Source organism: Habropoda laboriosa, unplaced genomic scaffold (assembly GCF_001263275.1).
Source record: "Habropoda laboriosa isolate 0110345459 unplaced genomic scaffold, ASM126327v1 scaffold80, whole genome shotgun sequence".
Lineage (NCBI taxonomy): Eukaryota > Metazoa > Arthropoda > Insecta > Hymenoptera > Apidae > Habropoda > Habropoda laboriosa.
The window spans coordinates 615,298-630,664 of NW_017100193.1; the positions used below are offsets into that span (position 1 = coordinate 615,298).

A 15,367-nucleotide genomic window follows, 5' to 3' on the forward strand; every position below is an offset into this window, starting at 1 on the left:
TGTCATCATTTTCGTGCAAGATTGGTATATTGACCCCAATTTAGTCAGGTAAGTACAGCGCATATTCGCATCTAATTTTTAATCATAAATTCCCACGAATATGATGCAATTTACAGATTTTTACAAACTGCGGAAATGTTAAAACCGTCCTCGACTAGCAATATGGATCAAGATTATGTTGAATACTATCCGCATATTGTGTTTTTACACAATAAAGCTGAATTGCAAGATTTCACTCCAAGCAGTATGGAAAAAGTGAAGGTAATTATACATACAACTACATTTTGTTACAAATATAATCGACTAACAATCAGTTGGAAATGTTACGATAGCGCTTAATTATTTATACACTTGCAGGAATTTTATAGCAAAGTATTTTCCAGTTCTAGATTACAAACTCACAGTGGTTTGGATATGAGTAATCACTCGATGGAGGCAGGACTGAATTTATTTTTTATACCTCGGATCGCAAGCGAAGGTATATAGTGTGCGCGGTATTATCCGATCGATTTTATTTTTTTAAACGTTTTTTAAATTTTTTTTAATTAAATTTTTTACTTTTTAATCACAGAAGAGTCTACGATGCGTCAAGATGAGAGAAAATTGATAGAGAAACTAAAAATAAAAATACACGGAGTCAACAGGAATCCAATGACACCGACTACCTTAACAGAGAAAAATTGGTAAATGTAAAATGAACATTAGTTTTGCTTAATAGCGATCGATATACTTGAAAGTCTTTTCTAACTGAATATTACTTAGGTACCACTACGTTTCAAGAGTAATGGAAGCGATTAAAAAAAGTCATCTTTCTTCCGAGTATGGAAGATTAATGCCATGATTTTTCAATCGTGGTACATGCGCAATTTACCTGAATCATCGTACATAGAGTATAACGTGTGTAAAGTGATGCGAGAAGATAACCGCAACTATTATTCAAAACACAATTCACGCACAGTTTATAGAAAAAATCACAATGTTTTGTTATTTATTTAGATTTACAAAATACATCACAGAATAATGATAGGAAAGGAACCATTTCCTACGTCGTTCAAAATCATGTATGAGCATAAGCGAAAATATGTACGAAATCGAATAAATCAAGAGGAAAAGAAAAAATAACCGAAAATTATACATCGTCGCGATTAGCCCTACCCTCGCCCCCTCGCTCCCCAATTTGCTGTTGAAGAAAAAATGTTTCTTATTTATGACCGATGAGAACCGACCCTGATCGAGCACATCTACACAAATCGAACAAAATAAATGATTATTTACGAATAATCTTCTTGTTCGCTGTCGGCTTGTTGCATCGAAGCCATTTGTGCAACTGCTTGTAATTGTTGCCATTGCTGTTGTTCAGCTACTGCTTGTTCTTCTCTTGCCTTGGCAAACAATTCTTGTTGTTGCCTAAGAAGTTCTTCTTCTGGGATTCCCAAATTTTCTAATCTAGTACTTTGACGTCTTCGTTTAGCAGCGACGGCTTTGCAGTCTCGCAAAACTGCTTCCGCTTCTGCGCTATAATCTCCAAATCCAAGCTTCTCTAGTGCTTGAAGAACATGCTCGGCGTTTATAGTTTTCTTCTGTTGTTGATTACAAATTTCATTTGCTTCGGAGGAAAGTAAATGAATGAATTCTGTGCAACAATTTAATATCAGTTCTCGGGACTCGTTCGCTACGCGCACGTGTGGCAAAATTTCCTTGATCATCTTGTTGATCGATGCACGAGGCAGGGTCAATTCATCGTCTTCGGTCGGTGATATAGCAGCAGAGGCCATATTTTTCTGCAACATTCAAACGAGATACTGATTTGTCTTTGAAAAAAAGTCTTTTCGCAGAATCTTTATTACTCTTCTTCACTCTTGTGTTATTATTTTGTCGGCTTCTTTGATTTCATCGAATCGTCCAATATATCAGAAGTCATGATTATCACGAGAGGAAAGAAAACTTGGCTCTGGGCATCACCAATATAATACTAGATGGACGTAAAATACATTTAAAATAAACAAATACTTGTTACTATTTAATACACACATACCACATACTATTATACATCGTCCATTTGTAATACTAAGCTTATCGCCTTATCAAGTACTCGAAAGTCTTACAAGCAGCTTTCACGAAAGAAAGATTAACACAGATAAACTGTTTAAGGATATACTACGTTCTCCGAAGAAACGATAAATCTTCTATATCGTTCGAACAAATCACTTGCTGGTTTTCACAATAAAATACTGTGCAATGAAGTCTGGCTGTTATTCGCTATCGAATCACTCATAACTCGAGCATTAAATGTTAACGCGAATTCAGTTGTTGCTAATATACAGTGCGCTTGTTTTACTGTATTTACATAACGGAAAATGTATGTATATGGAAAGTGCGCACGAATCTGTCGGTATTGTTCGAAATTTAAGCGTAGAAGTTTTTCAAGATCAAAGAAGATATACAGAAATGGATGATGCGTATAAATTTTTAAAACTAAATGTATCATGGTTACCCCCAAACAGCACGAGGCATCCTTCTTCCTATAGGTAAATTTTTACGGCAAGCGAATGCGTGAATATACGGGGAATAATTTCGTCACTCTGTCATTTATTCATCTCGTATATCACAGCATTATAGTCACAGGTGCACCGATCGGATACCAAAGGGAGAAAACAGGTGGCACAGAGTGTCCAGAAGGATCACTTTTCTATACAATCAAAGGCAACCAACAGCTTAACATATTGCTACCTGAGAACAATAACTTGATTGGAATACCAGATATGTATATACAACCTAATTGTTCTTATAAAATTCAAGTTATTGCAAATCCAAGAACAAAGCGCACAATAAATGTACCTGAGGTAAATCATTTATATATTATATATGTACACACACACACATGGTAAATTATTCATTACACCAAGCTAATGAGAAGTTCCCTCAAATTCTACAGGTTTTTTATACAGTTCCAGAATGCATAAGCCAGGTATGCAGTTGCATGAATGCCAAATCAATGCTACCAACTCCAAAAGTAAATATAACTCAAATAGAAAATCGAATAATCATAAATTGGGGCATAACTTCTGACATATCCAATGTCCAATTTTACACAATTAGGTAGATGTGCATACACACATGTGCAAAAAGCTATTGCACATTTGACAAGCTTAAATTCGTTTAAACATTTGAGTACCATTTTATAGCATTGGTGTGCCTCTTTTAACATCGAGGAAAGGATTGCCTGTTTACAATGTAACAAAAATTGGACAGGTATCTGCAAAAGAAACTATGTTTTCATGGGACTTGAAAGCCAATGTTGAATACATAAAAACTGAAGACAGTTATAAGATAATTGTTAATGCTATCAATGATCATGGATGCTTTGGACCAGAGGGAAGTTTTATTATGCATTTTATACCATCAAACACAGAAACTGTAAATCCCAATGTAGTAAGTTATTAACAAAACCTATAATGTTCAAAGTGAACATTTAACAAAAACTGTTTTATTTTTCAGTGGTTTATATTAATTCTAGTAACCGGTTGTGTTCTATTTGGAGTTTTAAGTGTTATGGTATATCGTAATTTGCTTATGTTATGTCAAAACAATCAGGATATCCGGATACATGCAATTGCTAAGTGTAAATCTCAATGGGCAGATGCAATACATCAGAAGTCTAACATTCTATACATCAGGCATGAATTTGAGGTAAAAAGGTATTTTGTGTTTATAGAGTACACAATGCTAGTAGTATTAATTATAGTAATTCTCATAGGAGGACTGTAGAGAAGAAACTGATAAATTAAAAGCTTCATTGAATAAGGTAAAGTTAATACGTGAATTGGGCACTGGGCAATTTGGAAAGGTATATCTTGGTCATTTAGACGATATAAAGGATACTCTGGTTGCTGTAAAAATGTCCCAGCAAAAAGGCATGTCCCTTGATTCTGACATACAACAGCAATTTATAAAGGAAATAGAAATAATGAGAATGGCAGGAACTCACCCTCATTTAGTAGGCCTCATAGGCTACTGCATTCAACCAAACAAACCAATGTGTATCCTATTGGAATATATGCAAGGTGGAGATTTATTAACTTACTTGCTCCAGATAAGAAAACAACAAAGCAACAGAAGCCCTGATCAAGGTAAAAATACTGGAAAAGGTGTATCTAAACTATATGCCTCAGAAACTAGGTTAATTATCAACAATGCAAGCTGACAAATAGAAACTATACAACAATCTTGGTTTTCAGGTTTATATTCGAACATAACATCTGCTATACGGAGCAAAAAGGACATTTACAAATTTAGACAATACATAAATATCAGTAGTAATGATAGACAGGAGGCAAAAGATATGAAAGATGCTTCTTGGATAGGGAAAATGAGAGAACATCAATTTTTCAAATTTGCTACAGAAATTGCTATTGGTATGGAACACTTGGAAGTTAAAGGAATTACTCACAGAGATCTAGCAGCAAGAAATATTCTTCTGAGCTCAGATTTGACTATCAAGGTATCCACCTAACATGTAAAAATTTTAAAAATTATTTTTAATAACTGTGATTATATGGAGAATTTTTAACAAGATCCAAACAATAATATCTAGATCTCAGACTTTGGGCTTTCTCGTAACGGTGTATACGTAATAAAGAAAACAGAAGAAAAAAAACGCCCTCTTCCAATAAGATGGATGTCACCAGAGGCTCTGTATAATCGAGTTTTTTCTTCGAAAAGCGATGTTTGGTCTTACGGAGTAGTACTCTGGGAAATTAGCACTTTAGGTGATTTTCCATATGCGAATGTGGAAAATGATCGTTTGTGGAGTTATATCGTTCGCGAGAATGGTCGTTTGGAACAACCCGATGGTGTTCCTTTGAATATTTATGAATTTATGCGTTCTTGCTGGGCTACAGAGCCTGAGAATAGACCGAATTTTACACAACTTCTTACCAATTTACGTATCCTGAACGAATCTTTCAATGACACTGTTCAAACGGTTTCCAATCCCTGTTACGCGTTGTCATTTCCCAATAAAATCATATAACATTTACTTGAAACGAGTACTTCAAATGATAATATAATATAGAAGCGTATAATCTGGTAAAAGAGGCGAAATATCACTTACGTGTCAGATTTTCAGCAAATATATTGACACGGTTAAAATTCCTAACCAAACTATCAGTTATAATAAACGTACTATACATACAAGGTTTACAAAACTAACAACGTACTTCCGGTAAGAAAACATGCTTTTGGAAAAAGGATAGATGGATTTATTTGGCGTTTTTAAGATCAATTTACATGAATTCTTTGATATTAGACGTGTGATAATATACGAGTACGGATAAATGTCTAAGAATTGCAGGATCAGCGTTCTAACTTGAAGTAACTGAACATAGTATGTACCAGTAAATAGTACCCTTTGGTACTTTTTATTGTCTTTCGTTCGTTAGAAAGCAGCCTTTTAATCTCGTGTTTCACACTCACTGTATACATACTTGTCGACCGTGCTGCCCCCTTTTATACATGGCTAGCATCAAATTGTGCGGCGGGTATTCGTAAAAATAATTATCGCGAGAAAAACGATGAATTTGTGAAAAAGAAGGCGCGTTATTTTTAATTAAAGACTAAAATTAAAGTGACACCGTGTTGTTGTACGAGTGAATGTTCCAAATTTGTGTTTTTCGTTTAGCGTGGGAACACTTGTCCAGAAATCTTGCTCACTGCAGACAGTTTTCGGTTGGTTAGGTTTTTCAGCGTCATTTAACCGTACAATTTTCCTGCTTACTCTCATTGGATTTGCATTCTTTTAGCGATAAAACGTTGTTGCTTGGAGAAAAAAAGGATAAGAAGGAGAAGAAAACTAATCTAAGGTTGAAGAAAGGAAGGAAAGATACGAGATTAGAACATGGGAGAAGAAGTAGCAGGCACTATAGGTTACGACACTGTCGTAGAGGGTAAGTTGATTTATTGGTTCTCTCGTTCTCATCTTCTCGATATATTGTATACTCGTATATTTGTTACTAGAGGAAAGCACCATGTGCTATCTATTTTGTATCAGTGTGTAATAGGTTCGATACGGTTTGTACGAGATTGTTCATAAAACATGAATTCGCGAGCACTGCAGCTACTCGTGCCTCTCTCTTTTGATCGTCAATGGATGGAAGATTGGTTTTAGATTGCCCAATCGGGGAATTCGGACAGGTGAAAGATGTACGTGCCCCAAGTCGAGAATGCGAATGTCGTGACGAGAAGTGTTATAACGCTAGGTCCTATTCCAGCAATGGCGAAATCTCTGGTCTTAATGTGTCCGGCTGCGGTAACGATCGCGTTCGGCGGTGTGCCCACTGGCAGGTGAAATGAGAAAGAGCAACAGAGTGCAGCTGGCAGCATCAAGTACAAAGGATGTATTTTTATAGCGATGCACTGAAACGACACGTATAAAATGGTGAATAAACGGACAACCGAACGAACGTACGAAGGAACAATGGGGGGAAAAAGGGGAATTTCTTACCATTTCCGCGAGCACAGGCAAGATGATGTTCGCGACGGCGACGTTAGAGGTCAATTCTGTAACGGTCTCTGCGAATAGGCAGATGATGAATAGTAGGGCAAGTGGATTGATCGATTGTAAAGCGGTCAGAGCGCTTCCTAGAATGGAGGAGAGTTTGGAAGTGGTACTACCAGCCGAGATGGCGAATCCACCTCCCAGAACTAATATCAAACTCCAGTGCATCTTTTGGTGTATCATTTTCCACGTGATCATGCCGGGCGACGGTTTGGTAGGACGATTCACGGGATCCGGGTCGAACGATCGTAGGAAATCGAGTTTCGACGGTAACACGAAGAAAAGAATCGTGACGCAAGCAGCGGCCGTCGAGTCTTTAACGTGTCTGGAAAGCGCGGCGTATATGTACATGGTTGGAATGTTTCTATTTCGCATGGGAAATGCAAGGTGGAGATAATGAACGAAACCGATGATAAGTGCGATACGTACAAGTCGGTAATGTATGTTGGCCAACCCGGCGCGAATCCGGGACTTCTGAAGAACCAAAGTAGCACGACCGTAACGAAGAGGATACCGACACCAGATTCGTGCCACGTGATAGGCCCGAGTTCTTTGTACTTTTTCTCGATCACGGCCGCCGCGATCTTCTCTCCTTGCACACCGATATCGACGGCTTTCGCGTCTTTGCTCGCCGGCCTGAACATACCCATGTACATCACTTGAAGCCAGAGCCACGTGAGAAAGCCCATCAAGAGCATCGACGGGACCGAGTAGAGCATCCAGGATGTCAGGCTAATACCAGAACTGTCTGGGAACCGCCTGCAACGAAATCGTTCGTCGACCTTGATTACTGGACGGATTCGATTTTATTTGGTGCTCGTGTTCAAGAAGACGACGAAGAAGACGACGAATGCTTTACTTTTCGAAGAATCCTTTTAACGTCAAGTTGGTGCCGGTCCCGACCAGCGTGCCTATGCCACCGAGACTAGAAGCGTACGCCGCCACGAGATAGTAGACCATGGTGATGTTCGTCGGTTTCTTTACACTGCAATTTGTATCGCGGATCCGGTAAATTAGATTCTACGACATTTTATCGCTTTAATTCAGACGTTTACGTACGGTTCTGTACCCTCTTCTTCGCAGCCGTTCTGCTCTTCTCGCACGAACATACTACCCAAGCCTTGCTGAAAATGGAAAAAGAACCAGAGGGAGAGAGAGAGAGAGAGACAAAGAGAGAGAGAAAATGAGAAATCGGAGGAAATCGATGTACACAAGCTTACCGCTTCGAGCTCCAAAAGAACAGTTTCGACAATGGGTAACATCATGGCGGTAGCGGCAGTGTTCGATATCCACATGGAGAGAAACATGGTGACGCAAAAGAGGCCCAGCGTTAATCTATGGGTTATGTAGAACGCATGCATATTTTATACGATGTATACGCTTATATGTTGTTATTATACCTTCTGTGACTGCAACCGATCGTTTTAATGATCAATAGCGCGATACGCATGTGCAGGCCAGAATTTTCAATCACGATCGCTATCACCATGCTACCGATAAACATCATCGTGGTGTCGTTCATGTAGCAAGTGCAGGTATCGCCGGTGTTCATGATGCCCATCAACGGATAGAGAACGACAGGAATCAAGCCTGTGATTGGCAGGGGTAGGACCTCGGTCATCCAAAACATTGCCATTAATCCGACCACGTAGAGACATCGCATCGCTATTACCTGCGTTTTGTCCAGTCATGCTTTTGGTAATCTTTTTTTTTTTAGTATCACGATGCGAAAGAAGGTATCAGAGACAGAGAGAGAGAAAGAAAGAGTATGGAAACTGGGACAACTAGACTAATCGTAAAAGTAAAGGGCTTGTTATCAAAACGAACCTCGGTAGTATCGACGAGTACGACAGGTAACAGGATCACCGGCCATAGCACGATCACGAACGATCTCCAGTAAATCGAGACAAATCGGACCAACAGTCTACCGAAACTGTCTGTCTTTCTGAAACAAGATCATACCAAGAAACAGTCAAGGTGGCAGGGAGGGAAGATCGAAAGAGGAAAAGAGGCAAACGGGTAAAGAAGAACGGTAAAACGATCGATTTCGTTGTTTTACGGTCGACGAATTCCTTCGATCCTCCTCTTTCTTCTCCCCTCCAGCCTTATTGTCCTCGATATATATCAACGATCGACCGTCTTCGTTCGATGGACGTTCAATTTTCCTTTGTTTTCCTCCGTCAGTTTCAGTTGGCGAATTACGTACGTCAAAAAAAAAAAAGAAGAAAAAAGAAAACGAAGCGTGTATATACCTTCTGTCCGTGGAATCGATTATCTCTGGGTACGGATCGTCGGGCTGCGTGGCCATTGCTTCTCGTCTAGTCAGAGGAAACGCACCTAGAAAAAGAAGTCGAAGTATACGTACATCTTTCCTGTTAATCAAGCGAAACAGGGAGACATGAAAGAGTGGACAGAAAGAAAGAAAGAGAGAGAGAGAGAGAGACAATAGCGGCACCAATGCGTTTCCAGTTTGTAATGCGCGGTGCAAGATTGCAAGATTACCGGGACAATATTCGGCCAGTCAATTCGAAACCGAAGGTGAACGAGCATTGTCTCCTTATAGTCGAATCGATGCACGTTAATACAAAGAGTTGCGCAACTGGTGCGTCTCTTTGCTTACGCCCTCCTGTCCTCCTCTCTGCTCCCTCCTTTTGTACTGTCTGCATGGATTATGGGCTAAGCAATTTCACTACTAAGCGACACCGAACGAGATTGACCTCGAAGGTCTCGCACACCATGGGTCATCTAACCCTGCCATCCGCCACATTTTACGTATTCCTAGTTGAATGTTGCCCTTCTGTGTTCTACTGACCGCCAGTTAGCCAACTGTGCCGCTACTCTGTACTCCTAACCAGCCAGTCAACGAGCCAACTAGCTCGCAATTATCGTATTGTATCGTTTCGAAAATCGAGCGTAATACCACTTCGAGAATAAAATAATTCCCCGTTTGTGCCGTACGCGGCGGTACGCGCCATCGCCGCTTTCTTTCCATTCTTTTTCTTATCGTTGAATTAAGAAGGCCGCCGAGAAAATAAAAAGGAATGCCCTATCGACGCGTTGGTAATTGCGAGGCGATCAACCAGTACGATATCGCCGAGCGACTCTAGCGTCTTTATGTCAATCATATACAACACCACTCTCGTCGTTACTGTATCATTACTCTCCGTTATATTCGTACGGAGGCTGAACCGTGAATCAAACCGTGGGGGAGCAATGCTTTCATTTCGTTCGACATTAACGATACAACATACCCGCGAACGATATGAAAACAATCAACATCTCGAGCCGTACACGGTTCCTGATATCGCAAGATCGCGGAGGAAAAATATTAGCGCGAAATAACAGAAGGTCTAACCGGGTGTATCGCGAAGTACTTTACGCTCGTTTCAATCGAAGTGTAAACGATTAAACGTAAAACCACCGATAAAGTGGACGGGGAGGGAAAGTTGAACGTGGATAGATGAATAAGAGATCCGTATGATTGAGAAAAAGAGCAGTAGAGCATAGGATAGTGCAACGCTAATTGAAACACCCGACTGACCGATTCGATGTCACGCGCGTCCAAACGATCATCAACGTGTATACACGTCCCATTGCACCGTAAACGGGATCTTGAATCACCGTTGCATTTCACTCACCGCATAAATATCGTACGGAACATGCTTGAGAAAATGTTTGCACCGTCCCTTTCAACGACTCTCAATTATGATTCCCTCGAATCTCCGCCGTTGTTGCACGCGCACTCTGCTGCAACTCTGCACCACTACTGGCTCTCGCGTTTTGCTCAAAGGCACGTAGATTAAGCTATCACCCCTCTCCTCTCCTCTCTCTCTCTCTCTCTCTCTTTCTCTTTCCCCCCCTTTTCTCTCTCACTCTTACTCGATTGTCGCTTCTTCTGCTGCCTTTTCTTCTTCTTCTTCTTCTACCGCCGCCGATGGTGTCCTTTTTTATTCGTGCCCCTACCTCAAAGTCCGTCTTCTGACTGCTCGGTTGGTTCTCCAACGACTGGTGAGCGAACTCGACGGAACAGAGCAGCTCTCGCGACGAACTTGTCGCTCCCCGTCTCTCGACCTTGATACGCCGATGCTCTTATTGCAGGTTTGCTCACGAACGCGACATACCGATCATGGTACCTATGTGGAACTGCAGTCTTCCGCGATCTTCAGAGAGATTTCGCAGCGGGAGTACTCGTGAGAGAGGAGCGACATTGACGCGACGTTTTCTAGCGGGAACAAATTCAAATTCTTCGTCTTGATACGCACCTCAACAAAGGAAAATAGAGTACGCGCCGTTGCGTTTAAATCAATTTAATCGAGTAATTAATCCCGCTCACGCTACCATTTGTCCTCGTGTTTATTACGTGATGCACCTCATGATCCGAATAAACCGCTAAACATAGCTGAAGAAAACGTAACGCGTCACGATGTATACACGCACAGTCGAACGAACAAGGACCCCCCGGGTCTCTCCCAGCTCTATAATTTCCCTCTATCCGGCTGAAGGACAGTTTTCGATCATTCGCGTTACGCGTTTACTTAACGCCGCGATCGCGAAAGTTCGAAAGAAATCAGGTTAGAGTGGGAGGAGGAAAGTGTTAAGTCAGTGATTGTTTCAAATCACGATCGAGCTGCGATTGTGCTTGCATGTGGTGTGCTGGCTATAAAACTCCTCGGAGGACCACCCAAGTAGTTCAGACTAGAATTCTATCTTTATTTTAATTCAAGACTGTTGTTATAATTGACAATTTTAATGTAATTTGAACAGTGCGCTCCTGGTTCACTGTGTTTTCACAAGGTCTGTTTGCTCGCGAGTCTCTTTTCAATCTGCCGGAAAAATCTAACGTCTGACGCTTCTTCAGGCGTGCATTACGAGATACACGCTGATTCACTGACGATGAACAATTTTAATTACCAGTGAGCGTGTCTAACAATGTCACCAACGCCCTTTCAACGCGCCCTCAGCGCGCTTTTTCCTTGAAAGGGCGGGAGAGACGGTCACGTTGCAGATGGACGAAATGGGCAACCGTATAGAATTTCCGTAGGATTGTCCCTACGGTTTCTGAACCGTTAGAAAAAGTAGCCTTCGGAAACTCGTGGTTTATGGTATGTCCTTAAGCTATTGAGCGAGAGAAGGCAGGAATATTCTGGAAAGTAACGAAACGAATTGCCTTCTCTCGGTGAACTGGAGTTCGACACGTGCAAGTGGTAAAAGGAAATTTGAAACTGAAAAGTAATTGTTCGTTACGGTCGAGCCGTAAACCGTGCCTGTTAATTCCAAAGGGTTATTAAAATTAAGACAACGTGGTAAAGCAACTGCTTGATTAACAATTAATTTCACAGTGTGACACCATGTATGACACTTGGTATGACACCACAGTGTGGTTTTGTAAGGACAGTGTGTTAAAGTCCAAATGAATCAAAGTTCAGAGATTCTGTTTAAAGGTTCAAGTCCGTTCTCTGTGAAGTCTGAATATGTTCTGCTTGACGGAGAAACGCTTCTGGTCCATGTTTTCATTCATCGAGGAACGCAGAAAAGTGAGACCTAGAATTGTCCAAGTAAAAACTGGGGTGTTTCGTCCGGTAGAGAAAACCTGCAGGATGTCGCACAAGAAGGTCCCTTGGTCGGGAAACCGGCCCATAAATCTTGGGTTCCTCTTTTCACTGCGTGTGGTCTTACGACAAGTCGATTGCCGTAGAGGGTGGTCTAGCTGTGTCATTTTTCGAGAGAAAGTTTTTTTCGTCTTCCAGCCGGACTCAAGTCCTTCAAAAAATACACAATCCTTGGCGAACAAAGTGACTTTCTCAAAAAAACGGCACGGTCCTATATCGACACAGCGTAAACCTAAACATGTGGCCTTAACAGCGCCTAGAAAGCCCTAACAGAAGGAGTTGAATGAAAAATCGAATTGATATTCCTCGAGCGTTTCTCACAGACCGTACGCGATGTCCCATAAACGATGATACTATTCGCAACTAGATCTTCTCACCTGTGTGTCTTCGCGGCGCTAGTTGTTCGCCGGTTACCAATTTTAACGCGTCGAATCCAGGACAGATTCTACGTAACTTGTCCACGGCGCCGAAATGAATTGTTTATTTAAACACAACACATCCCAGTATGCACAAATAATATGTTAACAGTTAGAGATAGGACTGTTTAACCCTAGAGCGGTCCTCGGGTCTTTTTTGACCCACCGCTTTTTTATATTTTTAGTAATTTTTGCTGTTATCAAGTTTACGTTCCTTGACATTATTTTAAACGTTTATTGTCTAGGTTCATATGTCGCGTTGGAAACAAAAATGATTACGCATAAGGTCTTAGGCCCTTTTTCACCCAAAAGTCTCAAGTGTACAGTCAAAACGAAGAACGCAGTAGGGTTAAATGTGCCTGTGCGATGCATCAGATGAAAATTTTCCCGTATAACGCGATTAACCAGTTACCTGTTTTTGACGAGTATACTCGTCATGAAGAAATGGCAATATGTATTTTGTGTCACGACGAATATACTCGTCATGCGTAAAAAGTAGTTACAATTTGCTGTTTAAATTGCAATTTTAGTGAAAACTAAAACATCTTAAACTATTGCTACTCTGCTTTTTACCTTTTTTTTTTTTTCATTTTTATGTTTTACTTTCAGACGAATCTCTTTTTCACACATTCATCACCCCAGGACAGTTACCAAAAAGCCCTGTCAGTAATAAAATTAAAAAATAAAACAGTCATTTCCATTAACCAGTTACCTGTGTTTGACGAGTATACTCGTCATCGCTTACTTTTGGCGACACATTTTAGGTACACACTGTCCAAAGAGGTCGCAACAGCTGACTGGTTAATACGTTACGCGTTGTACGTATGAATTCGCGTTATAGAATTTTTCTCGTATAACGCGAATACTCTAAACGTAACATATTTGGAATGTAATAAAGAATCAAGAAAAAACAGAAACAATTATAAAACAGAAGAAGTCGGTAACGACGAAGAAAACAGTGTAACGCTCAGCTGAAGTAGATTTAATTTTTAAATGCGGGGAATTCCTGTATATTATTATTCAGCACATTGTACGGGGAATTGCGTTATATGAAAACAGTAGTCGCGGTATCTTTGGCTCGTTAGACGTAAATCTACCGTATTACCATTTATTCAAATTAAATGCTTTCGCTAATCTTGGCACCGCCGGGCATTCGACGTGTTAAATTCGATCTTCCACCATACGTGGCTCTCGTCCCCTACCTGCGTGATCAGCGTGAATCTAATCGCGCCGAGTATTTGACATTTTGCAGAAAAGTACAGACTCTACGCGAGCATATCCTTCGCGATGCTGTTACTGGGGGTTGGAGTACCCCTTTGGTGGCACGTCACCGCTGTGCCTCGAGTACCGCTACCATACCATGGAATCGAACGCCTCTCCGATCTGGAGATCAACGTTAGAACGAAACTAGTCGTGGTAACTTTATCTCGAGATCGGGCAGAATCGCTGACTCGCGCTATAACGGACGTTTTCAGAAATACCAGTGAGTAAAGAGAGAAGCTGCTTTTCTCTTGCCCCCCTTTTCTCTCTCTCTCTCCCTTGCCACCTTGTAACGTAAAATCATTGCTGCCCAGGTATCTATAGGGTAGAGGTGATTTACCGCGTGATATCCAGCAATTTGGTGGCCTCCGCGTTTACTCATCACGAGTTGGAAAAGGTAGCATCCACGTTTGATCCAGAGATCGGCGATCTACTACTACTGGAGACGAGCAACTTGCACGACGCGATTCTAGTCGGCTCGAGAAGAACCATCTTCTTCTCCACGGAAACCAGTGAGCAGCAGAGCAGATCTTTCGATCGAGCATCTTTATCCGCGTGAATGCGATCGCGATCTACATTTTACTTTTAGCTGAATCAACCTTGATTCGAGTACTGTCCGAATGGATGTTACTCGAGAAATCGTTGGCTTTAACGAAGAATGCACTCGCTGAACCGACCTTGTACAGCCTCGACGAGGAGAACAGAAGAAGATTTCCGGCTAGTCCAGCTTACGATATACTGATCACAGTCGTGAATCCTGATCCAGAGAAGCTGAAGGTATCGTGGGATTTACGCACGCTGGCTGACGGTATGAAAAATAATTCTTTTTCTTCTCCCCCTCTCTGTCTATCTATTCGTTTCCCTCGCTTTTTCTACAGTGGTACGCATTTAGTTCCTTCTTTTAGAATACGTAGATCCTTTTCTCAGTGAACTCTCGATCCTGAGCAACTTCTCTGTGAAATCGCAATGGTTGTATCTACTCCCGTTGGACGTGAATCCCAAAAGAGTGCCGGATAGTGGCCCCTTAGGCAGGCACTTTGCTTTACCCGAAGATGTTCTACCGCAGCTAATCACGCCATTGGAAAAGAAATTAGGTAGGTTGCTTCGCAATTCTCATTTTCTTCAAATACCAAACGAGAAACAACGACGACGATGCTTGTTGTTTCAGCCTCGCAAGTCAGTCTTCATCCGACCATCAATTTTGTCATTTACACCGTACCCTGCGACGGCGCCCCGTTACACATCTATACGCGTACAGGGTATCGATCGAAAGTTAACGCCAATGTCGAAGCGTTTCTTTCTCCAAGGTAGGTAACATCGAAATCCTTGGAACTATCGAAAACTTTCAAAACCGACAATGTTACATTTGCTTTGTATTTTTCATTCGTGTACAGATGGGGTGGTGTCGTGTTGATCAATCCACCTGTCGAGGCTTGCATGGCTGCAAAGTCCAACGAATCAGTTACCATTGTTCCCGAAGAGGCTACCGTCGTTGGAACCTTCCTTGCTCAGTTGAAACTGCTTCT

At 41.3% G+C, this 15,367-nt stretch overlaps 5 protein-coding genes across 8 annotated transcripts in view; 3 read left to right on the forward strand and 2 right to left on the reverse strand.

The window, feature by feature from the left end:
• LOC108570178 (protein SMG9) overlaps window positions 1-1,100 on the forward strand; it is a 2,292-nt gene extending 1,192 nt beyond the window's left edge. For both annotated transcript variants that reach the window (XM_017931976.1, XM_017931977.1), the window contains exons 5-9: window positions 1-48; window positions 117-261; window positions 358-478; window positions 572-683; window positions 763-1,100. The exon at window positions 1-48 is cut by the window's left edge and continues 237 nt beyond it. In XM_017931976.1, coding sequence (XP_017787465.1) covers window positions 1-48; window positions 117-261; window positions 358-478; window positions 572-683; window positions 763-841 — 505 coding nt within the window. In that variant the 3' untranslated portion in view covers window positions 842-1,100. The remainder of the gene's footprint in view (window positions 49-116; window positions 262-357; window positions 479-571; window positions 684-762) is intronic.
• A 54-nt stretch (window positions 1,101-1,154) lies between these two features.
• Window positions 1,155-5,195, reverse strand: LOC108570168 (protein Dr1). 3 transcript variants are annotated; one of them, XM_017931962.1, is made up of 3 exons: window positions 5,114-5,195; window positions 4,451-4,509; window positions 1,155-1,781 (listed from the first exon to the last, which is right to left on the reverse strand). In XM_017931962.1, exon 3 carries the CDS (start codon window positions 1,773-1,775, stop codon window positions 1,272-1,274), a length of 504 nt encoding a protein of 167 aa, XP_017787451.1. In that variant the 5' UTR covers window positions 1,776-1,781; window positions 4,451-4,509; window positions 5,114-5,195; the 3' UTR covers window positions 1,155-1,271. The 3 variants fall into 3 exon arrangements, with proteins under 3 accessions (XP_017787451.1, XP_017787450.1, XP_017787452.1); XM_017931961.1 differs by lacking the exon at window positions 4,451-4,509; XM_017931963.1 differs by lacking the exons at window positions 4,451-4,509; window positions 5,114-5,195 and adding an exon at window positions 2,495-2,556.
• Window positions 2,284-5,032, forward strand: LOC108570142 (vascular endothelial growth factor receptor 3-like). Its single transcript, XM_017931932.1, is given in 7 exon segments — window positions 2,284-2,528; window positions 2,612-2,843; window positions 2,936-3,099; window positions 3,186-3,432; window positions 3,499-3,690; window positions 3,758-4,501; window positions 4,595-5,032. Coding segments are annotated over 7 exon segments (2,256 nt in total). The 5' UTR covers window positions 2,284-2,289.
• Window positions 5,196-5,590: 395 nt separating the features above from the next.
• LOC108570203 (GPI transamidase component PIG-S) overlaps window positions 5,591-15,367 on the forward strand; it is a 10,441-nt gene continuing 664 nt past the window's right edge. The window contains exons 1-8 of the mRNA XM_017932007.1: window positions 5,591-5,727; window positions 5,802-5,945; window positions 13,834-14,064; window positions 14,156-14,353; window positions 14,431-14,649; window positions 14,747-14,935; window positions 15,010-15,148; window positions 15,236-15,367. The exon at window positions 15,236-15,367 is cut by the window's right edge and continues 426 nt beyond it. Coding sequence (XP_017787496.1) covers window positions 5,897-5,945; window positions 13,834-14,064; window positions 14,156-14,353; window positions 14,431-14,649; window positions 14,747-14,935; window positions 15,010-15,148; window positions 15,236-15,367 — 1,157 coding nt within the window. The 5' untranslated portion in view covers window positions 5,591-5,727; window positions 5,802-5,896. The remainder of the gene's footprint in view (window positions 5,728-5,801; window positions 5,946-13,833; window positions 14,065-14,155; window positions 14,354-14,430; window positions 14,650-14,746; window positions 14,936-15,009; window positions 15,149-15,235) is intronic.
• The window catches only part of LOC108570202, a 16,056-nt gene continuing 6,764 nt past the window's right edge, over window positions 6,076-15,367 (reverse strand). The window contains exons 15-23 of the mRNA XM_017932006.1: window positions 8,809-8,893; window positions 8,384-8,501; window positions 7,957-8,228; window positions 7,777-7,891; window positions 7,616-7,680; window positions 7,416-7,541; window positions 6,986-7,315; window positions 6,503-6,881; window positions 6,076-6,414 (exon numbers count right to left, since the gene is read on the reverse strand). Of these exons, the coding sequence (XP_017787495.1) occupies window positions 6,163-6,414; window positions 6,503-6,881; window positions 6,986-7,315; window positions 7,416-7,541; window positions 7,616-7,680; window positions 7,777-7,891; window positions 7,957-8,228; window positions 8,384-8,501; window positions 8,809-8,893 (1,742 nt within the window). The 3' untranslated portion in view covers window positions 6,076-6,162. The remainder of the gene's footprint in view (window positions 6,415-6,502; window positions 6,882-6,985; window positions 7,316-7,415; window positions 7,542-7,615; window positions 7,681-7,776; window positions 7,892-7,956; window positions 8,229-8,383; window positions 8,502-8,808; window positions 8,894-15,367) is intronic.